Source organism: Sander lucioperca, chromosome 14, assembly GCF_008315115.2.
Source record: "Sander lucioperca isolate FBNREF2018 chromosome 14, SLUC_FBN_1.2, whole genome shotgun sequence".
In the NCBI taxonomy this organism is placed as follows: Eukaryota; Metazoa; Chordata; class Actinopteri; order Perciformes; family Percidae; genus Sander; species Sander lucioperca.
The window spans coordinates 16,368,084-16,390,945 of NC_050186.1; the positions used below are offsets into that span (position 1 = coordinate 16,368,084).

Sequence of the window (22,862 nt, forward strand, 5' to 3'; positions counted from 1 at the left end):
AGCTGAGGAGATCCTGTTGGAGAAACTCTTCTGCTCAGGAAGCCTGCATGAGTTACTGTGCATTCATAGTAAGCTTATAATGGGTTAAAGTCCACACACAAAGTCCTTATTAAGGGATCTGGCAGAAAAAGTGTGACAACCTGAACTTCCCTCCTTAAATGATTTGCATCAGAAATAAATTAGACTGCAGAAACAAAGGTGCAGCAGTAATATCCTGATCAGGCTCAAAATCAACTGATCCTATGTTGCAAAAGTCCACAGATGACTAGTGTTCTATTTATGGAGTTGCCACTGATGATAGCAACACAAATGTCATCTCGGGTCGTTGGACTGCACATCCTGTTGCTGTTTCTGCACTTTAATAACAGAGCAGTAAGAATTTCAGCAAGGCTGTACTTTGACACTGTGGTGCTTTTGAACTAAATTATGTTTGCTTATTAGCACTAAACTCAAAGTACAGCGGAGGCTGATAGGAATGTCATTCATTTGCAGGTATTTTGTCATAAAGGTATTGGGCGAACTTGAATTTTGACCCCAAGTGTGACACCTAAAGAACTTTGAATTGCCTTTTAGTTGAAAGGTTCTATACAAATAAGTTTGTTCGTTCAAAAAATGTCGGTACGGATACCAATACCGTGACTTGATATCGGTTCCTAAATGATATTTTTTTTCGATACCAATTTATAAAACTACAACAATTACAACATTACACATTACAGCACAAATCTTTTTATTTATTTTTCAGCTCCCGCTACAGAGCCCTGTCTCTGTGCGTAACAGAGTTTTTCCTGCATGCCTCTACGACGTGTAACGTTAGACAGCCAATCACCAGCATTATTGGATCTTGGTAGGAGCATGCTGCAGGCATTTTTAGATATTCGATACTTAAAGTGCCCATATTATGAAAAGAATCACTTTTTCTGGGATTTGGGGTGTTCTTTTGTGTCTCTGGTGCTTCCACACACATACAAACTTTGAAAAAAATCCATCCATGCTGTTTAGAGTGAGATACGGTTTCTGAATGTGTCCTGCCTTCAGTCTCTGGGTGAGCTGTTCAAAATCGGCACGGCTTGTGACGTCACAAGCCGAAACGAGCAGGCTAACCGCAGCCATTAGCTCGTAGCGTTAGCATGCTAACGCTAATGCTAACGCTAGCATGCTACCTCGTTCTCAATAGCAAAGCACTGCTACAACACACACAAGTTCACCATAATCTACAAAAGAACTACTTACATGTGCGCCCTCATATAGAAGTCTCCCAGCTAATCCTGCCTTGTAACTGACCGAAGTTGTAGAAACAGCCTTTCTTTTACTGTCTATGGAGCTAGCTAGCTGACATGATCTACATCTGAGCTACTGCACATGTGCGAGTGCAATCAAAGATAGTACAGAAGAAGAAGAAAAGAGGTCTCACTCTGTAGCTAAAACAGAGACCAGCTGAAAAGAGGATCTGCAGCAATGAGAGAGAGCGGTGCAGTACAACAAAAATATGGTGTTTTTTGAAAATTAAACCATGTAAACTTATTCTGGTACAACCTTAAAATACAATATGAACATGAAAATGAGCATAATATGGCTGCTTTAAGAGACGATTCGGTCGGTGCCTAAAAAGTATTGAATTCGGTACCCAGCCCTTTCTGTGACATAATACAGCACAATTTCTTTTGTTTAATAAGTTGTTTAGTTCTGTTTTATTTATCAGTGTCATAGTGGAAACCACTAACGATCAGTTAACAGTAGTTAACATGACAAGTCATCTTGCTCAAGAGATTAGCAGTGCTTGGTGTGTTAGTTGTGCATAGTTATTTCATTTTCCTCATTCAGATACAGAGTATGTTACAAATAAATGAGACATTATTAAATTAGGTTAAAAGACATCATTACAACTCTGAGGTGTTAATGGGTGCACAAACATTTTTTTCTGTAAAGTTCTGTTAATCTTAATGTAAGCCCCTTTTGTCAGCTGTTTAGCAGCTGTTTACTGCTCACTATTGAGTGTTCATTATGTAGTTAGAAGATGAATGAACGAGGGAGTGATTTTGGACATGTCTGAGTAAATAATGTCATCCAGCTGCAGAAATAGTTTTTCAAAAATATGGAAATTTTTGGCCAAACCGGGTTAGAGCTCTAAATTCATTCTCATTGGTTTTCTGATTGCATTGTGTGCAGCATAGCAAAATTCTTCCCTCCTCATTCCTCTTCATCTGGAACTGGAAGTGCCCAGATACGGCGCCTGAACGCAGATGCCCAGTGCGATTAATCACCGCCAATCAATACTCATTCCTCTCAGCCCTCGCTGTTTCCTTCCCCTTTCTCTCAGGATATTGTCACAGCTGAGTGAGTTGCTATATTTATCTAATTGAAAATCGGAATGGAGATTGACCAAGCAGACAATGTTTTTTTCATTACCTGTCTTAATTTCCTTCCACATGATACAAAAAAAACAAATCCTTTTCTCCCTCTGTTTTGTCTTTTAGGATGTTGTCTCGGCTGGGTGAGCTGATATGGGCGGACTGGATTTGGTTTCCTGAAGGCCACGGCTGGGCAGATCTGAAGGACCACGATGGCATTGTTTTCCCTAAAACACAGGACCTCTGGGCTACTATACCCATCGCCCTCTGCTTCCTGGTCATCAGAAAGATATTTGAGAGGTGGGTCATCTCCAGCGGTGACTCTTTTTGTCTTGCGACAGTGTCATTTTCTTAACATACTTCTGATTTGCATGTTTCTTCCTGACAAATGGTGTTTGTAAGCAGTGTTTTCCTCTTTCCAGGACGGTAGCGACACCTCTCGCCTCCCTGTTGGGAGTCAGTGACAAGCAGCGTGTTCGTGCTCGTCCAAATCCTGTCCTGGAGTCCTATTTCTGTAGCACATCAAAGCATCCCACACAGGTAATGATCCTGCACACTTAAGGAAACTAGTACTGCTTCATACATATTGTGTGTCCTTTGGCAATAGCACAGCTTGAGCCTAATCATAGAATTCAGAGATGGATGAGGTGTAAGTGGACGAGAATGACAACATTATAGAAATATCATGTATCTTCACACCCAAGCCTTATGTTACCAGTCATCATTTCATAACTCCAGACATTAAAGGCAGTACTGACTCTCTTTTCTTGTTCTGCTTTTGCTGTTAGAGCTCCATAGAGAGTTTAAGTAAACAGACGGGCTGTTCAGTGCGACAGGTCCAGAGGTGGTTCAGGCGGCGGAGAAACCAGGACCGACCCAGCAAGCTCAAAAAGTTCCAGGAAGCAAGGTAGCTAAACATCTTCAGCCACACATCAAATACACCCCAACCCATTTTCTGTCTTTCATTTTAATCTGTCTTATTTTAATAGCCTGCTTTGAATCATATAGTAGATGCAAAAGACCCCCTACTTTTTTTTACTTTTTTTAGATTGGAAATTGAATGGGACCACTAACAGTAAATTTACAAGGAAATATGGTTTTTATAGTGTTATACTTCTGTAGTTGAGTGCGTTTTCACACCCTCAGGGGCTCGCAAGTTAGATTTCAGCTGTCATGAGATGATTAACAGCATAAGAAAGCAAAAATGTATATTTCTGCAAGGCAAAATCATATATACTTTTTCACACTTTGCTTTAATCTCTGCATATACAATCCGAGGAATATTGAGGAAGTTCAGATAACGCCGATGTTTTTGTTCATTTATTTGATGAGTTAAGTTTTCATAAGGTATTTAATGCTATAAAAATGGGGTGAACTGTCATGATTGGCCGCTGTAATTGACTTGCGATTAGCCGTGAGGGTGTATGGGCGGGACTTCTATACACCGGCTCCATCGTCCAATCACAACTGCGCAGACTCTTGAAATCCTTTTGCGAAACGAGGATAGGAGGACACTGTGTTATCCTCAGTGTTGAGTTTATTGAATTTTAAACTCCAGTGACGAGGGTGCTTGTAATTGGAGTTTTTATTTTGTCTGTGATATGTTTTTTTTTTTTTTTTAAATGTTGGTCTGTTTATCATTTCCTTGTCGTGATTTGGAGTAATTGATAAAGTAAATTAAGTGAAGTAAAAACTTGGAGCACGTCTTGTCGTTTTTTCCTTTAATTTTTCTCATCTGTGTCCCTTAACCACAAAAGCACGGTGCCATTGTTTGAACATTGTTTGTGTATTTGTGTATTGTTGTATTTGATGTTGTTTTTGGGCTATCTGCAATGATGTTTAAATCAATCTGATTTCTGAGACTGCTGTGTATTCTCTTACAGTTGGAGATTTACCTTTTACCTTCTTGCTTTCTTTGCTGGCCTGGCAGTCCTTATTGACGTGAGTACTGTGTCAGAATCTGGTTGGCACTCAGTGTTTGTCACAGTAAGCAAAAAATCACTACATGTGTCATTTTGTGAAACCTATCCATGAAATAGACTAGTTATAAATGGAAACATATTTATTATTGATCTACTGTTAACTTTTGTCATCCTGACTTGTTTCTTCTTCAGATAAATAAAGGAGGATCTGTTACAAATGCTTAACAAAAGTACAGAAATGTAGGAAATTTAATTTTGACATTGTAACCATAGTGGACGCACTGTTGGATGTCACACAAACATTGTTAGCCACTTTGTACTTGTTTAGTGTTTGTTTAGTTAGTTAAGTGTTTGTGCATGAAGGTACTTGTGGATTTGTGTGGGACACTCAAACCCTCATTAATATCGAGTATCCATTTCTCCTCAGAAACCATGGTTTTATGATATGAAGCAGATGTGGGATGGCTTTCCGAAAATGGTATGTCAGTACTATAACCTGAAATATCTCCATCAAGTTTAATTTGATTTTCTTCTTTCTTCCATTTTTTTTTTTTACATTTAAACACATTTATACACAATTTTGGTATGCTGAAAGTATGAAAAGTGAAGAAACAGTGTTTGAGAAATTACTTAATTACTTTAATAGGTAAAATTATTGGTGGCATGTTATTCTAACAGTTTTTTCTTCCTCTCTTCTTCCAGCCACTGTTGCCTTCACAGTACTGGTACTACGTGATCGAGCTAGGCTTCTATGTCTCGCTGCTTTTTAGCATAGCATCGGATGTCAAACGTAAGGTAAGTGAGCCATCTCCTTAACTTTTGTTATCCCGTGTGCGCACTATAAAACCCCTCAGAAACCTCCCATCAGGAAAAATCACTCACAGAGTGCATGATGAAATAATGAGAATGATCTGTTGTGTTGGTGTATTTTGAGGTTTGGATATTGATTTTCCCATTAAGATGTCCTGACTTAATGCACTGTATTGAGTGGAGCTGTCAGCATTTAGAACGCCATTAAAGATAATTTTCAACTGTACTCATTCCTTCCACTTTGTCTGTTTGGTAAAGTCAGAGTGAGTGAGCGACAAACTAAACTGTCTCTCCAGTCAGGGATGTTGCATTAGGAGGTACCCTATGAGTTAATGTGTGACCAGAGCTCTGTGTGGTGTCACACTGTGGAGAGACAGATTGATCGTTATGTCCACCGGTCTAAAAGATGTTGTGAAACGTGGCAGACCTTCGAGCCTGCTACCTCTGTGCCATTTCTTGTTCACAAATGCAAGAAACTAATCTTTTGAACCAAAACAACAGCTTTTTTGGGATCCTCTGTGTTGGAATCAGCCCCTAATTTGAGAACTTATTTTGTAACTTTTTGTTAAGTTGCTTATTTTCTGCTTCTTTATATAGATTTAGTTTATCTTTATAGCTGTAAAGCCATATAACCTGCTATGTGCGTGCGGAAAGTTAATCATTTGTAAATCCAAAATCAATCAGAACACACACTGTCGTTTAGTGACCAGTCTTTACAGCTCGATCAATAAGTGACCAAACGGTGTTGGATTTTTTTTTTTTTTTTTACACCATCTTTCTGTCTTTTGTTTTTCTCTTCAGGATTTCAAAGAGCAGATAATTCACCATGTAGCCACCATTTCCCTCATCAGTTTCTCGTGGCTAGTCAACTACATCCGGGCAGGGACTTTGATCATGTTAGTGCATGATGCCTCTGACTATTTAATGGAGGTATGACAGCATGCTAATATGGTGGAAAAAAGGGTGATAAAAAATTGGTTTTAATGTGTTTTTTATTTTACACATATTAATTAGCTTTTTAAATTATTATATCATAACTTCTTAGTTATTTCTCCCACACCAATAACAGGGAATGTGAAATTAATTACAATCACACTGTAGTTTACATCATTAAAGCAACAAATGTTCTGCCTTCCCTCTGGTCTTCATAACATTTGGCATGGCTAATTAGCTTAATGATAATGTTAAAGGAATAGTTCAGATTTTTTGAAGTGGGGTTGTATTAGGTACTTATCCATAGTCAGTGTATTACTACGGTAGATGGCGGTCAGCACGGTCCCAGTTTGGAGCAGCAGGCAAGAATACCGACACGGAATCTAAGCAATGTACTGCTGTGGACAGGGGCAGCAGTAAAAAAAATCAAATCATTTTAAGTGTACGCAATATTTTGAATATTTTACAGCTCTTTCTGACAGGTAACTGAAGCCGTTTATATATGCTCTCTTCAAAGCCACCAGACTCATTTGACAAAAACAGTTGTTTTACCTTGCAGAACACAAAGTTGCTGTTCTACCGCTGCCTCAATCGGTTAGTCTGTTTGTGTTATTGTGTGACTAATACTTTAAAAAGTCACACAATAACACAAACAAACTAACCTATCAAGGCAGCATTAGAACAGCATCTCTTGTGTTCTGCAAGATAAAATTGCTGTTTTTGTCAAAGGAGTCTGGTGGCTTTGAAGAGAGCATAGATGGATATAACGGTTTCAGTTCCCCGTTGGAAAGAGCTGTCTGACGGCAAGGTAATGTCGTGAAAATATTCTAAATATAGCGTACACTTATATTGATATTTTTAGCAGGGCCTTTATTTGGTGGCTGAAATACGCTTTGCTGCTTCCCCCATTCCACAGCAGTACATTGCTTAGCTTCTGCGTCGGTATTCCTGCCTGCTTCTTCGAACTGGGGCTGTGCCGACCGCCAACTACTGTAGGTAATAATATGACTATGGATAAGTACCTCATACAACCCCACTTCAAAAAAAATCCCTTTAAGGTCAGAGCAATGTACTGTCTGCCCTCTAGAGGAGAATGAATGAAAAGGTGTAACTCTCTCTCTCGCTCTCTCTCTCTCTCGCTCTCTCTAGTCAGCCAAAATGTTCAACTACGCAGGTTGGAGGAAAACCTGCAACTTCATCTTCACCATGTTTGCTGCAGTTTTCATTGTCACTCGCCTCGTAATCCTCCCTTTCTGGTAAAAAGGATGTTAGAACAGATTTAATTGTAACTTTAATGAGTCACTGATTTTACTGAGGAAGCAAGTAAAAGATGCGATAAAGGCTGATGGAAACCGATTTTTCGCATAAACATTAAATGATAATGTTGCAGAGTTTTTTTTTATTCCTCTTATTGTCAATAAATCTCACGAAAAGGTCAAAAAACAATGGATTCATCCCAACAATTAATGTTGTCTGTGTTGGCAAAGTCTGATGTAGCTTATTCCTCTGTGCCATAGAACTTACATGATGAGTTACTTTTGCTCAATTTTAATTATGCAATATGGGCATTGCCTTTTGAATATGTTGGCAGAAGCACTGGTTCATTTTGCAGAAATTTTATGAATTTGCTTAAAACATGAGCAACAATTTTATGGAAATGTAACAACAGACACATTGTGTACAGTCCTGGCTTCTCTCAATGGGCTTTTGATGGTGACTGTAGGTGGCTCTGACTGGACTCTCTGTTCTGCCTTCGTCCTCTTGTTCAGGATCATATATACGACGTGGGTGTACCCACTGACCCTGTACCCACCCTTCCTCGGCTTCTACTTCTTCAACGGGCTGATGCTCGTGCTACAGGCTCTGCACATCTTCTGGGCTGTGCTCATCGTGCGCATGGTCATCAAATTCCTTCCAGGCAATGTATGAACCCCCACCTTCAACCCCCACCCCCCACCCCCCCGCCTCCCCCCCCACACACACACACACACACACACACCACATAACACTTGCACTCGAACCAGCAACTGTACAAATTCCATATCTTGTTTTACCCAATAGGACATCGTCGAGGACGAGAGGAGCGATAAAGAGGAGACCGAGTCGGAAGATGACGACAACGGTCGCGAGCAGAGGGGAAAGTTTATGAACGGCTACGTACAGAACGGCCACTCTCTCCTCAACAACAACCACAATAAGAAGGACTAAATGGACTGTGAGAGCTGCAGATGAGGCTGTGTGAGGAGTGACGATAAGCCCTCACATGTGGTCCTCACCTGAAAGCCAAAGATGGGAGCCTGGCATGTTGAAATAGGCAACAGGCGGCAACACACACGGCAACACACACACACACACACGGCAACACACACACACACACACACACACACACACACACACACACACACACCTTTACCCTCCTTTCTGAAACCCTGGTAGTCCAAAGTGGATAATTTTACTTCTCTCTGGATTACATTAAGTTAAATCGAGAGAGAGAGAGACTGCGGTGAAGAACCACAATGATCTGCTTAGTACCTAAGCAGCAGAGTGTTTCACACACCTCCTCCTCTTTTTCTCTCCCCTCTGGTCTCTTTTGCTTTTCGCTAAGAGTTTGTGCTGTTGCCACATGCCAAATCTGCCTGCTTGTAGCTTTATGGTTTTTTTTTTCTGGAAGTGTTTTAAAGAAATGCTGTGGTTAGGATGGGCACTTCCTAGTCAGTTAAAACTCTTCCAAGTATACCAGCCTTTAAACTTGACTGATTTTTGCTCCAAATAACCACACCGAAGTCTGTGATATGGCGAGGAGCACTAAGTGAAAGATGTCTTTCTATGGACCATAACCTGATTTAAGTTTATTTACTGAAGTATCAGTTAATAATGAATTTGTGCTAGTTAGTTATTGCAGCCAGTTTGTCACTTTGGTTTTTCTAAAATATATATTTGTTCCAAGTATGTTTGAAACAAAAAAGAATTGGAGGTAAATAATGTTTTTAACAGTCTGGAAAAAAGTGTGAGAAAGTGCTACATCTGCCACTTGTTGAAATGTGCCTTGTGTGGAAGTTTGTTTTAAATGCTTTGCCTTTGTGGGAAGCAGAATGCACATCATTTTAATGTTTTGTTTATGCTTAATATACTTTTTAGTTATTTTTCTTTTAGACTTTCTTTTGCTTTACATTTTATTTGTTTTGAGTCCAGTTGACAGTTTAAATTTGGGAGCAATTTGTTAGAGTGTAACCCAAACCAATCAGTAACTGTTTATGAATTCTTTATGGGCTGAAAGAGTCAATAGCATTTCCATTGAGTGTTGTTTTTCCCATCCATCCAAAGATGCACTTTATGGTTTCCTCAGTAGATCCCCATTGACTAACTATCTTGTAAACAAGGTTAGTAATGTTTGATTTCAATTCAAACCTGATTTCTTATTAGCTTAGAGGGTATGATTTCAATTTCAATTTTGTTCCATGTTTATTTTTCATTATCTGCCCGAGATTGTTCTCGTTGTCAGTGTTTTGGTTTATTTTGTAAAAAGAAAAATAGGTTTGATGAAATCTTAAGAACAGATGTAAAAATGAAACACCATGGTATGGTTTACATTTTGTACTACTTTGTAATCTGCAAGTGCCTTTATCATTTCAAGTGTTGTCAATTGAAAAAGAAAAAAGGTTATTCCTGTCCCTTTTGTCTTTATCCGTGCACTGCAACGCTCTGCCTCTAACCTTTCTGCCTCAGCTCACGACGACCAATCACCTGCAGCTCCTTCTAACGAGCTTTGCTTCTGCAGAAAGAGGTTTTATTCTGCATTATGTGTTGCTGAGATGTAATATCATAATGACGATGATGATAAAGATAATTTTGGATAACTATTCTGTCTTTTACAGTTTGCTTATTTTAATTAGAATCTGAAATGACGTTCACACCAAACTAATAAATGCAAAGGGCTGAGTAGCCTGAGTAACCAATTGATTAACTGAGGAAATAATAAATAAGTAATGAAGATGACTGTTAATTGCATCCTCTTAAGTGTTAATTCCCCTTAATAATAAAGGAGATGCAATCTTTGTCAACAACTTGAAATCCTTGAGGGCTGCATCTGGTGATTTCATTATCAATTTACACTCACCTAAAGGATTATTAGGAACACCTGTTAAATTTCTCGTTAATGCAATTATCTAATCAATCAATCACATGGCAGCTGCTTCAATGCATTTAGGGGTGTGGTCCTGGTCAAGACAATCTCTTGAACTCCAGACTGAATGTCAGAATGGGAAAGAAAGGTGATCTAAGCAACTTTGAGCGTGGCATGGTTGTTGGTGCCAGACGGGCTGGTTTGAGTATTTCACAATCTGCTCAGTTACTGGGATTTTCACACAACCATTTCTAGGGTTTACAAAGAATGGTCTGAAAAAGGAAAAACATCCAGTATGCTGCAGTCTTGTGGGCGAAAATGCCTTGTTGATGCTAGAGGTCAGAGAAGAATGGGCCGACTGATTCAAGCTGATAGAAGATCAGCTTTGACTCAAATAACCACTCGTTACAACAGAGGTATGCAGCAAAGCATTTGTGAAGCCACAACACGCACAACCTTGAGGCAGATGGGCTACACCAGCAGAAGACCCCACCGGGTACCACTCATCTCCACTAAAAATAGGAAAATGAGGCTACAATTTGCACAAGCTCACCAAAATTGGTCAGTTGAAGACTGGAAAAATGTTGCCTGGTCTGATGAGTCGATTTCTGTTGAGACATTCAGATGGTTTAAGCTGGAACCAGAATGTTTGGCATTTTTTCTTGATAAATTACTTAAATTCTAATAGAATTTTTATGTCAACTGACTAATTGATCACTGTAACGCTTTAAACCAGAATAAGTTGAAGTCATAATGTAACTTTGCTTTAAAGTATTTTTTCTTAAAAATGTGTACAGCCCTCCTGCATTACTTACTTTTTTTCTTAATTTCTTGGGACTAAGCAACCAAATGACTCAGCCTGTAATTCAGGAGTTGATAAATGTGCCTCTCAAACGTGACACCCATATTGGAGACATTCAGTCACTGTGGAAATAGAGCAAATGCAGCCTGGCATGAGCACCACCCATCACTCATTGGTTCCACCAGTGTAGAATAGACCTGAGGATACCATGGAGCTATTACAGAATTAGATGGCACAGTGTAGTGGTGACACACTGAGCATCACCTGGCTGGCACACTTTTGGGAGGCAAACTGTTGCCAAAAATGTCTTGAATGTTTTTAAAAACATCTCGGAGTGAAATAGTTGGTCTTCATCCAGCCTGAAAGTTCTTTTTCCAGCCACCCTAAAAAGACACCAGTTATTGTTTCTTCCTCTTTCCTTTGCCACTTTCCCCTACAGTATTTTGGCTGCAGCCTGAAAGTCCTTCTTGGCTAATTGCATATGGAGTAGGATCACTTTACCTCAGTGCCCCGCACTTCAGCCTCCACACTGTTCTTGTCACTGGCAGCCTCACTGTAACAATCTCCATTTTAAAGCTGCAGGGTCAATTTCCACCCTGCTCTCGCATCTGGCTCTGCAGTTTAATTGCTAGTGCATCTCCTATTTCTGCTGCTCCAACCCATGGGCTTTCCTTAACACGCCCCCCTTCTGTGTCCAGTCTTGCTCCTCTTCAAATCTTTGCCTTTTCATTCACATATCTCCTTCCTCTGTTGCCTGTTCAGCCTTGTGTAATGAATGAGCTCAGTGTCACCTAAGGTGCTTGGGTTATAGTGGTGTGAAGTCTAATTGGTGACAGCGATGGAGGTCCTTGTGACAGGAGAACAAAAGCTGTGGGGTGTTTGCTTCACTTGTGAACTGTGTGGACCGTTATTCAATTCCTGCTTAAGTATTAATAAAGGCTTTACACGCCAGGGGGAGGTCGCAAGGTGCAAGTGCATGAATGAGTATGCATGTGTGTGCGCAGGAAGCTAATTTGTGGGCTGCTCATTTTGCCTGGGATGATCACGAGGACAGTTAAGACTTAGGTAACTGATGACTGTCTTATGTAACTCGAGTAATAAGGAACCTCAGAGGGAGTCGGGACGGAGATACTATGAAAAGCTTTTCAAAGGTTTGGATGGGTGGTGGAAAAACTGCAGCAACAAACATCTGATGACAATGAAAAATGGTGAGTTTGAAATCATATCTTTAAAATTAATTGATATGTTTCTTCAGTTATTTGCTAATATGGTTCTTTTTTGAAATCATGTGCTGCTGTCAACTTTTATAGTGATTAAAACTTCATGATCCCAGAACAATATGTTATGGGTGTCTTAACTTGTCCAATATAAACGTAGTAGAGCTGTAAAGATTGGTTGATTAACCTAATGGTAAATCAACAAAAAGTTATTCAGCATTTATTTTATTTTCATTTATTTAATAATTTTTTTTTCAAGCAAAAAATATCAAACATTCTCTTGTTCCAGCTTCTAGAATATTGAGCGTTTCCACTGTTTTATGTGATAGTAAACCAAATATCTTTGGATTGTTGGTTGCACAAAACAAGCAATTTGAAGACAATATCTTGGCTTTCCAGGATATTGTGATGGCGATTTTACAGACTAAACGATTAATAATTTAATTGAGAAATGAATCTGTAATGAAAATAATTACAGCCCTGGGAAATGGTACAGTATGACATGCAACAAAAGACCCTGACCAGAATCCAACCAGGGACATTTGCATCTTAACCAACAGGATGCTTTGTAATATGTTGTATACTGTCTCTGCATTCATAAGCTGGCTGTAACCTCTTTAATCTTTGTCTGTCTTTCTGATTTGTATTTCCGGCATCAAGTCATCACCATCATCTCAAGAGCACATGTCCACACACCTGTCCTTCTCCTAGAGTGGTGGTGCTGAACTGACAAGGACACAAAGAAGAAAGGATTAGCAGTCATCATCAGCCCACATGGACCAGGCTTCTCACCCCGCGCCACAGTTTGAGGTAGACGTGGACCTGGGCTTCGCTCTCTTCTTCCTCTTCGTCCTTTGTTTCTTCCTGCTGGTGACGGTGGTGCGCTGTGCCCAGACTGTAGTGGATCCTTACGGCTCCATCTCCACCTCCACCTACCAGGAGGAGCAGATCACCTGAGAGAGAGACGAGGGTGTAAGCAGTCAGTAATAGGACTCTAGGAAAGTAAGATACACTCTCATTGCTGCATTACTATAGCCTATATTAATATATATTTTAGACCATGCAGCTTTGAATGGATATGAAGTCTACATCACATACAGGAGTCAGACAACTTTTGGACAAAAAGGAGTCATCATTACATTCTCATGGAAGTGTTTGTGTCTTTCTACTAATGAGCATACTCCAAGGGGCCCAAGCCCTCTCGTCGTAAATAACGATGTCCTTAATCATGTCATGTTTATTTGCTGTCCTGATAGTGATCTGAGTCTGTTAATATTAAGCCAATCCTAGGAGCAATCATAGAGGCATATATTTATTTGTTATTATTATTAGCGGTCTTTAATTTTTCATATAGCCTATAATAGAGCTACATGGTAGGCCTACATATGTAGACAATAATAATAATAATCTGTCCATTGAATAAGCTGGTAATGTAGCAGCAACTAAAAAATATGTTTCTCTGAGACATGGACAATCCTCCGCAGCAGGAGTGCAGCCATCCTGCAAATCTTACGGATCCATTCCCGATAGGAAATATTGGGACTGCAGTTGCTGTCTTGCTCATAGAAAAAAAGCTATTAACAAATGACATTACTTTTTTATGTTGTACAATAAACTATTTACATGTCATATAGCCTCTGAGTTTGTGAGATATACTTTTGAGTGTCCACTAACAATTTGAAAAGTACGCTTTGGTTTATAATCCCGATCTATCCATCCATCCAATCAAAACCATGGAAGAAAACAAACCAGTTGGTGGCGGTAATGCGCCATTTCAGTGTTTGCCGACTGCTATAAAGCAAGAAGAGGAAAAGGCAAAACGGTAGGAAGAAGAAAACACAACAATAACAGACGTTTAAAATGGTGGAAGCTGGCGTGGTTATGATAATTTTGTTTAATACAGTTCATTAGCAGAATCAGTTTGCAGGTCATTTAGCATAATTTCCATACAGTCGTCACATAAAATCAAAACGACGGTTTAACTGTGAGGTTCTCAAACCGTTGTTAGTTCATATTTTCAGTGCCTATCGGTAAGTTAGCTAGCTAGATAGATACCACTTCCATGATCGGTACTAGCCTGCTAGCTAGCTTCTGGACTGTAACGTTATTGCTAAACTTCAGCTTTAATCACACACAATACAATTACTTGCATTGTAGTTTGACCAAACGTTTGTCCTTTTGAAACAGATATTCAGGACACGACAACAGGTAACGTCAACGTTAAGTTTTTGGTATAGCTAGCTAAGTGATGTTATTAACGCTACGCTTTTAGCCTTACGCTAGCTATAATGCTATTAACCATAGCGTTAAACTGTTAAATAGGCTAACGTTATGAATAACGTTAACCCTGCGGCATCTGGTGGAATTTCTTAAATTTCAAATGAGCTAACTTTATTTCTGACCGTTAAAAAACGTTAATATATAAAAGTCAAAACACACCAAAGCTCCTGTACGTTAGTCCTCTCGTGCTATAATGTGCACTGAACGCCTCTAAACACAGTCAAAATGTGTCAGCATCCTTATCATGACGGTTAGGCTTACTTTTTGTTAGGCACCTGCAGTTATAAGGGTTTAGTTAACGTTACTCCATACTCCGAAAACGGACGGTCATATTTGCAGTTTCCAGATTTTGGTTTTACTGTGAAAAATCATCACCAGGTGCAGGTAGCTAGAAGTTTCAGGAAGGAAATTTCGGAGAAGATAAGATAATCCTTTATTAGTTCCACAACGGGGAATTCTGCAGTGTTACAGCAGCATTTGGGGATTGTACAAAAACAGACGTCAGTGAAGAATGCGAGATATAATAATAATAATAATAATAATAATAAATAGGCTACGTAAAAAGTAAAAAAGCAGTAAAGGCAAAATGTAATAAGTAAACAGACAAACGTCGAATACACAGTATTCACAGTGCACAGAGAAGATACTGATATTGCACATACATATAACGTTAATTACTGTCATGTATAGGTACTGATGACAGCAGGCATATACAGCAACAACTAAGCAGACAAGTCCACATATTAACTAAAAAATAATATCAGACAATGTATTGACCATGCCAATACAGTTGTCAAGATCTAATGTGCATTTTGTGTCCTTACACCTGGCACTCAAACAATATATGGTATCTAGTGGAGTTCAAACCCTTAATTTAAATCACGTGTGTGTTGCAGTGGTTATAGAAGTGGCCAAGATGGAGACGAGAATGCTGGAGTTCCTGGAGTCTGGGGAGAGGGTAGAAAACAATACAAAGACAGAAACTGATGAAGAAAGAGATGATGATGGTAAGCGCATAATTGTGTTAACTAAAAAAATTAAATCAGGGTAGTTTTTTTAATAAGTTCAACCTTATTATTCAAAAAGGCTTTCTGGCAATTATTTGTGTCATCTATGAGAAAGTTATGTCCTTAAATTATAAGTAACTACAAGGGCACTTAGAAAATGCAGATTTCCGCCAAGGCATGCCCTATCTTACAATGATTTAATGCTGTGTGAATTTTCCTAGTTGGGAACTATTTTTTTTTGATTATGCCGACTCCGCATGCAGCACAAATGCCCTATCTCGTAATGTTAATGAAAGTGAAAATGAATTTGTATCTACCTCGCTATTCGGATCTGTTTCGCAGTTTAATGGATTCTTTGGTTAATACTAAACACTAGGGGTGGGAATCACCAGAGGCATCACAAGACGATATTATCACAATACTTATATCACAATACAATATTATTGGGATTTTAAACTTATTGCGATAAATTGCAATTTATCAACTTTTTTTCTAACTTCAAATTATGTAAACATCTGTTTTATCTAATAAGATACATTTCTGTGTTTGTTCATCTCTCTTTAGTTGACTGAAAAAGCAATTGATTTTATAATTCTAGTACCAAAAAGTTAAATTCCCATGTGCAATTTATATATCTGTGTATGGATACAGTATTGCCACAGAAAATATCACAAAACTATGCTGTATCAACCCCTACTAAACCCTTCCACCAAGTTTCATGAAAATCGAGTCAGTAATTTTCCCATAATTTTCCCACAGACAGACAAATGCCAGACAAACCGCACCAAAAACATGACCTCCTTTGTGGAATAAACCATATAATACAGACAAGCTCCAAATCCACATATTTGAGAAGCTGGAACCAGCAAATAATTGGCATCTTAAACGCTAATCAATTATCAAAATAAGTTTTGTTTGTTTGTTGCAAGCCACAATTTCACCAATGTTTTTTTCTCTGCAGAAAATATGTCAGATTCCCCATGTGAGTCTGTTCCCTCCACAAATGTAACACCCAGCAAGGAGACACAAATGGAGGATGGTTCTGACTCTCTGGGTGGAATAAAAAAAGCAGTGGTGGTCTTGACCCGACTCCCTGATTATAAGATCAGCGCTCTGCGACCACCAACACCTCAGCAGTTTTACAGTGAAGATGACTCCCTCAGCAGCTCTGATTCTGATATGCAGTGGGAACCAGACGATGATTCGAGTGATTCTGATTTCTCACTCTCAAACAATAAAAAGAAAACTGGAAAACACGCCAAGACTGGCTCAACAAGAAGTAGAAACAACAACAATGGTAATGCCAACATGAACACCACATCACTCACAGAGGAAAATACCAAAATGATTGCCACTCACATTATGACAATTTCTAAACGTGACTTCATCAGGTCATATGTTATTCCCTGAAAATTCCCATGACTAGTCATTCTTTTTCTATTTTTTCTTTTTTTTTTTTATAATCACCCAAGCCATTTTAATATATGTATTTTGTGTTTTTTTCACAGTGCCAGAAACAGCCCCAGTAATAGTATCAGCAGCTTTTGCCCATTGCTCCACTGAAACCACAAATATTCGTCCGAACTTGCCAGAAGAAGAGCTCAAAGTGGACATGATAGTCCTGGCCAGGAAGAGGTCTATGAGATGGCAACGGGCGAAAATAGTGGATATAGTAACAAAGGGTAAGAAAATGTATCTTTTTTAGCAGGACATTTTTGCCTTGTGCTCAGTATGTACCAAAGACCTGGATTTTAAGGAAGTTTTGCTAGATTTACTAGTTCTTCTAATGCAAATGTTGGGAACAATGAATGTGTTGGTTGTACTTTGTACAAAGGAACTTAGCTTTTTGAAAACTCTGATATATACAGTTGTGTTCAAAATAATAGCAGTCCAACATCACTAACCTCATAAATCAAATGTTTTGGTAGAAGTGATATTTCTACATGGCAAATAATTTACTAGTAAGTAGAGTAGAGTCATAGAAAACCAACATGCATGTCAACAGTCATGACATGCATGCTGCTCTTTCTGTGTAATTGAATCTGTAATTGAAAGGGGCATGTTCAAAATAATAGCAGTGTTGTGTTCAATTAGTGAGGTGATTGATTCTGTGAAGAAACAGGTATCAATTATGGCCCATATTTAAGGTAGAAAGGAAGCAAATGTTGTGCATGCTGGTTATAGTGCATTTCACACTGAAATACTCAGCAAAATGGGTCGTTCCAGACATTGCTCTGAGGAACAGCGGACTTTGATTAAAAAGTTGATTGGAGAGGGGAAAACATATAAAGAAGTGCAGAAAATTATAGGCTGCTCAGCCAAAATGGTTTCAAATCCGTTGAAATGGCATCCAAAGCCTGAACAACGTGGGAAAAAACGGTCAACTACCATTCGAATGGATTGAAGAATAGCCAAAATGGCAAAGGCTCAACCAATGATCAGCTCCAGGAAAATCAAAGAAGACTTAAAGTTACCTGTGAGTACTGTTACCATCAGAAGAAGGCTATGTGAAGCAAGCTATCAGCTAGAAGCCCCCACAAAGTCCCATTGCTGGAAAAAAAAAAAAGACGTGTTGAATAGGTTGAAATTTGCCAAAGGACACATTGACTGGCCAAAGGAGAAATGGTGCAACATTCTGTGGACTGATGAGAGCAAAATTGTTCTTTTTGGGTCTAGGGGCTGCAGACAGTTTGTCCGACGACCCCCATGCACTGAATTCAAGCCACAGTACATTGTGAAGACAGTAAAGCATGGTGGTGCAAAAATCATGTTATCGGGATGTTTCTCATACTGTGGTGTTGGGCCTATTTATTGCATACCAGGGATCATGGATCAGTTTCAATACATCAAAATACTTGAAGAGGTCATGTTGCCTTATGCTGAAGAGGAAATGCCTTTGAAATGGGTCTTTCAACAAGACAATGACTCAAAACACACCAGTAAGCGAGCAAAGTCTTGGCTCCAGTTGAACAAGGTTGATGTTATGGAGTGGCCAGCCCAATCCCCAGACCTCAATCCCATAGAAAACTTGAGGGGTGACATCAAAAATGCTGTTTCTGAGGCAAAACCCAGTAATTCAAATGCAATCAAAGTAAAGCAAACCCTTGAGACATTTTTCAGTTTATACAGTTAATGTTTGAGTTTGTAAAGAAAAATGCAAATACTGCTATTTTTTTGAACAGCCTAATATTCCTTTTTCTTCACTTTCTGTAAAGGTATAACACAAACTTGATCAATTTTGGTCATGTTTTGATTTGGAATTGATATTGATATTATGGAATTAAAAGCTATTCTAAGGATTTTGAGCATTATTCACTTTTTTAAACCCACTGCTATTATTCTGAACACAACTGTAATTATCAGGGCTGAAATGATAAGTCAGTTAATTAATTGACAGAAAATGTTTATTCTATTTTGATAATCAATTCATTGTTGAAGTTGTTTATCAAGCACAAATGCCAAACATTTGCTGGTTCCAGTTTCTTAAATGTGAGGATATAGTTTTTTTTTTTAGGTTAATCTATAACAAAACTAATTGTTGGTAGCAGCTCAAGATCATTTAAATTTTTGTGGGTTGTTTTATACACAAAAATGTAGCTGCCACATATTCCTCACATGCAGATTCAACAGTGTATGTTCAGAGAGAACAGTGTTTTTCACTTCTGTAATTATTTGCAGAACAATGAAGCAAAAAATAAATAAAAATGAGACACTGGTGATTTCACTTATATATTTATTTGCAGAAGATGGACGGTTGAAGTACAAAGTTAGTTATGAAGAAAAGGGACGGAGCCTAGTGTCTGGCCATCACATGGCCTTTGAAACCACACCGAAGCTGGAGCAGCTGTATGTCGGTGCTCGTGTTGTGGTCAGGTGTCCAGATAACAAGTTCCGGTTCCGGCCTGGTGTTTTGGCAGAGCTTCCCAGCAGAAAGAACCGCTTAAGGTGTGTGTTTAAATGACACATCTATGAACCCCCAGAGGTTTTGGAAGAAACAAAAAATAAAATAAAAAATGTTTTAGTAAAGGTTTGATTTGATGTAAAACATATTTTAATTTTCCAGGTTCCTGGTCTTCATGGATGATCACACACCGGTCTATGTTGGTTTACCTTTATTTCGCCTGGTCTGCAGACCACGTAAGTTTGGCTCCTACATTTTTTTTCACATCCAAAGACAACTGTCCTGTAAATTACTGTTAGTAACTCTCAAATTATGTCCAGGGCCTTTTTTTTATCTCTACCACAGAAACTGATTAGAGGTAGACCTTTATTTCTAATTCCCTGTTTTGTTTTGTTTAGTTTGTACTTTTCTAGAGTTTTGTTTTTGTGATTAACAATTTTTAATTATTTTTTTAAACAACATACAAAACATACAATTCGCTTATCCAGAGTTTTGGACCATTAATAGTGCTATAGAGCAGCTATGAATAGGTAGCCGTTTTGTTTGTATTGGGCACAAATAATCGCTGCGTCCTAAATCCATTTTAACTACATACTAATTCTATACAGTATATTAATATCCTGCGTACTAATTGTCATAGTACACTTGTTTAGCAGTTGGTATACAAAAATCTACATTCTTAACTGCTTTATACTAACAGGAAATTATACAATATGTGCGACATTAGACGTCCATCAAACCTTAAATTTTGAATGATCTTTTGGAAGATTTAATACTTTTTTGTTTGTTTTTCCACAACCTTTTTGAGCTGTTTCACCACCACATTTTTTTTTTGATTTTTTTCTTTTGTGCAATGCATTGTGGGAAAATAGTATCTTTCAAAAGAACACTCAAAAACGTTCCTTATTTAGTATGCATACCGTGATGCATACTGTCTGGTGTGAGTATACTGTCACCTTTCTGATTAAGAACACACTACATACTAAAAACCATAGTTTATATAAAGATGAGTGACACATCTCCACTTCCTCCCACTCTACAAAAATTATGCTGAAAAAGGGTGCTGCCATCTTGTGCTAGTGAATTGGAGCCAGAGTCTGTGCAGTAGTGATCGGGTTGTGGAGCCGCGGTATCGATGTCCCACTCATACGACCTGCCGGACTCGATCGTGAGGCAATCACAACTGTCAATCATGATGTCACATCCCATTTTACCAAACATCAGCGTGATAAGAACTACCAAAATCTTTTTGATGTGTACTTTGATTTTTTTTAGTTTACCGTTTAATTGCCTGATTTTAAATATGGGTGTAGTCAGAGGTGTCCCCTGAAATAAATCAGTCTGGAATTATTGTTGTATTCTTGTAAACTCAAAATATACATTCCTTTCACAATTCACTCATTTGTTTTGTATAAAGGACAGACACAGGTTACATATATTTTACTTCTGGTGAATATAATCCATTACTAGTTTTCATATGTACGTTGTATTAACATCTTATTTTGAAAACCGGAAGTAGTCCAATGTGTATCATCTCGCCAACTTCGCTACTCGATCTGGGCCGTTTGAATGCATTTACTACGCGTGCCGGAATAAGAGCGCATTACAAGTTTAGTGTCGGCTGATTTGACCACGGAGATCCGAGTGTCGGCTGGATTGACCGCAGTCTTCACTTGCCACAGGGAAGACAGCGGACACCAGGAGATGGCTAACCAGACTGTCTGACTGGCTAGTAAGCTAGCTTGCTTGCTAGGGGGCTCAGTTGTTTAGCACCAACTTTGAGAGAGAGAGAGAGAGAGAGAGAGAGAGAGAGAGAGAGAATGATAATGTTACGGTCTTTATATTAAATGTCACGGTATAGGATATTAGTTTATTAATGTTAATTTTGTATTGTGTAGGTATGAAGACATGTTTTATGTTGAAATAAATGCACCTACCCAAGTAGTGTATCTCGTACATTTGCCATATTTTTTTTCCTCTCCTTTTTTTGACAGTGGAAAACGTTTTAGATGACATTCCAGACTGCCCTCACAAGTCTTTCATGACGCAATACCTGAAGGACTGGCCGTACCCACCTTTGACCCAGTACAGGGCTGGACAGAGCCTTAATGTTGAAATAAATGGAGCCCAGCAGAGGTGTGAAGTGGAGTTGGTTGACAGCAGCTTGATTCAGGTCGTTTTTCAGGTCAGTATCATTAAATACTGCTCTTGTGGAAACTATTGATGTTATTTTTATTAATATGTCTGCGGTATAATGCAGTTGTTTTTGTCACTCTCAGGATAATCAACATAAGGAGTGGATCCATCGAGGCTCCATGCGACTTGAACACATGACAAGATTTTTGGAAATGAAAGAAGTGGAAGAGCATAGTGATGATTCTGACTAAAAGCCCACAGGCAAAGGTAGTGGCTCTGGAATATAAAAATAAAAAAATCCGTTTTCAATAATATTCATCTTTATCACCCTGAAGTGATGTACCATTGGATTTTTTTCTTTCTTTTCGGAAACATAAACTGAACCATTTTAGCCCAAAATTAAGATTAGCAGTTATGAGATGAGTGGACATGAATGACTCAAGCCAGAGGTTTGTTCCAATCTGATTTTCTGAATGTAATTATTGTAATAATGTGCAGATATAGTTGCCGTATTATTACGTTTCCAACTAAAGTTGTGCACCATTAAAACATAGTGAACAATGAAATGTGAATTTATCATAAAGAAAACATATATAATAAGAGCATAATCAAGCAGCTGTAAATTCAAACATGCAATTGTGCATGTCGCAGACAAGAATATTAGCTTTCTATTTTATTTTATAAAACTTTTTTACAGGGTGACAGACCAAGCCCAGATTGTAATTTAAATGATGCAATTAATGTAGACTAGGAGTTAAATGTGAGGAGATATTTGTTGGAACATTATTTCAAAAAGGTGAGAGAAGGAGCTTTGTTTTTTATTTTGCTAGTTTGGATGTTGAGTTTTAGGAAGCTGAAACGACAGTTGGACATCACTGTAAATGTTTTTTTTCTTAATATCCCTCAGTTGTATGATTTTATTTTAAAATGTCCTATTTACAGCTGACACTTTTATCCAAAACCGTTCACAATAGGTGCATTCAACCAATTGGGTACATGCAGGTGCATCAACTTCATCAAATATGCTTCAAGTGCTACATTAAGAGACAATGAAAGATGAAGAAATGGATTTTTTTATTTTTATTTTGTATGTCGGTCTAAACACGTGTTTTCAGTCATTAGACTGTATATAAAGATGTTGTCTCCACTTTCTCCCACAGTACGAAGAGAGATTTGGCACGTCCTCTTTTTTTCGTCTAACCGTCACATCCAAGTAGCGATGTGGACCGGGCGGGTGAAGCAGCTTGGCCTGCTGGCTAGGGCATAATTTCCACTGGGGACAGGGGGGACATGTCCCACCCCACTTTTGAAAATCCTGTTTGTGTCCCCTCCACTTTCAAATTAGTTTGATGTTATTTTATTTATAAGTCTCGGTGATTG

The 22,862-nt window shown here is 38.6% G+C and overlaps 2 protein-coding genes and 1 long non-coding RNA gene across 4 annotated transcripts in view; 2 read left to right on the forward strand and 1 right to left on the reverse strand.

Moving 5' to 3' along the window:
• The window catches only part of LOC116047305 (ceramide synthase 2-like), a 28,779-nt gene extending 18,903 nt beyond the window's left edge, over positions 1-9,876 (forward strand). Inside the window, exons 3-12 of the mRNA XM_031296009.2 lie at positions 2,478-2,651; positions 2,774-2,891; positions 3,140-3,258; positions 4,235-4,292; positions 4,701-4,751; positions 4,976-5,068; positions 5,885-6,013; positions 7,166-7,272; positions 7,786-7,939; positions 8,078-9,876. Of these exons, the coding sequence (XP_031151869.1) occupies positions 2,479-2,651; positions 2,774-2,891; positions 3,140-3,258; positions 4,235-4,292; positions 4,701-4,751; positions 4,976-5,068; positions 5,885-6,013; positions 7,166-7,272; positions 7,786-7,939; positions 8,078-8,224 (1,149 nt within the window). The 5' untranslated portion in view covers position 2,478 and the 3' untranslated portion in view covers positions 8,225-9,876. The remainder of the gene's footprint in view (positions 1-2,477; positions 2,652-2,773; positions 2,892-3,139; positions 3,259-4,234; positions 4,293-4,700; positions 4,752-4,975; positions 5,069-5,884; positions 6,014-7,165; positions 7,273-7,785; positions 7,940-8,077) is intronic.
• A 1,428-nt stretch (positions 9,877-11,304) lies between these two features.
• LOC118493050 lies at positions 11,305-15,100 on the reverse strand. The gene is made up of 2 exons (XR_004894989.1): positions 14,598-15,100; positions 11,305-13,111 (listed from the first exon to the last, which is right to left on the reverse strand). It is a non-coding gene; the product is annotated as an uncharacterized LOC118493050 (long non-coding RNA).
• On the forward strand, positions 13,987-22,790 carry LOC116047302 (histone-lysine N-methyltransferase SETDB1-B-like). Of its 2 annotated transcripts, XM_031296004.1 has the most exons (9): positions 13,987-14,366; positions 15,335-15,445; positions 16,407-16,742; positions 16,954-17,127; positions 19,189-19,390; positions 19,509-19,582; positions 21,341-21,531; positions 21,626-21,749; positions 22,643-22,790. In XM_031296004.1, the coding sequence occupies exons 2-8, from the start codon at positions 15,355-15,357 to the stop codon at positions 21,731-21,733; spliced, it is 1,176 nt and encodes a 391-aa protein (XP_031151864.1). In that variant the 5' UTR covers positions 13,987-14,366; positions 15,335-15,354; the 3' UTR covers positions 21,734-21,749; positions 22,643-22,790. The 2 variants fall into 2 exon arrangements, with proteins under 2 accessions (XP_031151864.1, XP_031151863.1); XM_031296003.1 differs by lacking the exon at positions 22,643-22,790 and having other exon boundaries at positions 21,626-22,288.
• Positions 22,791-22,862: the final 72 nt, after the last annotated feature.

Coding starts and splice junctions, on each gene's coding strand:
- LOC116047302 (XM_031296004.1), top strand. CDS start 15,355: ATGGAGACGAGAATGCTGGAGTTCCTGGAGTCTGGGGAGAGGGTAGAA. Junction 15,446..16,406: donor TGAAGAAAGAGATGATGATG/GTAAGCGCATAA, acceptor TTTTCTCTGCAG/AAAATATGTCAGATTCCCCA. Junction 17,128..19,188: donor AGTGGATATAGTAACAAAGG/GTAAGAAAATGT, acceptor ATTTATTTGCAG/AAGATGGACGGTTGAAGTAC.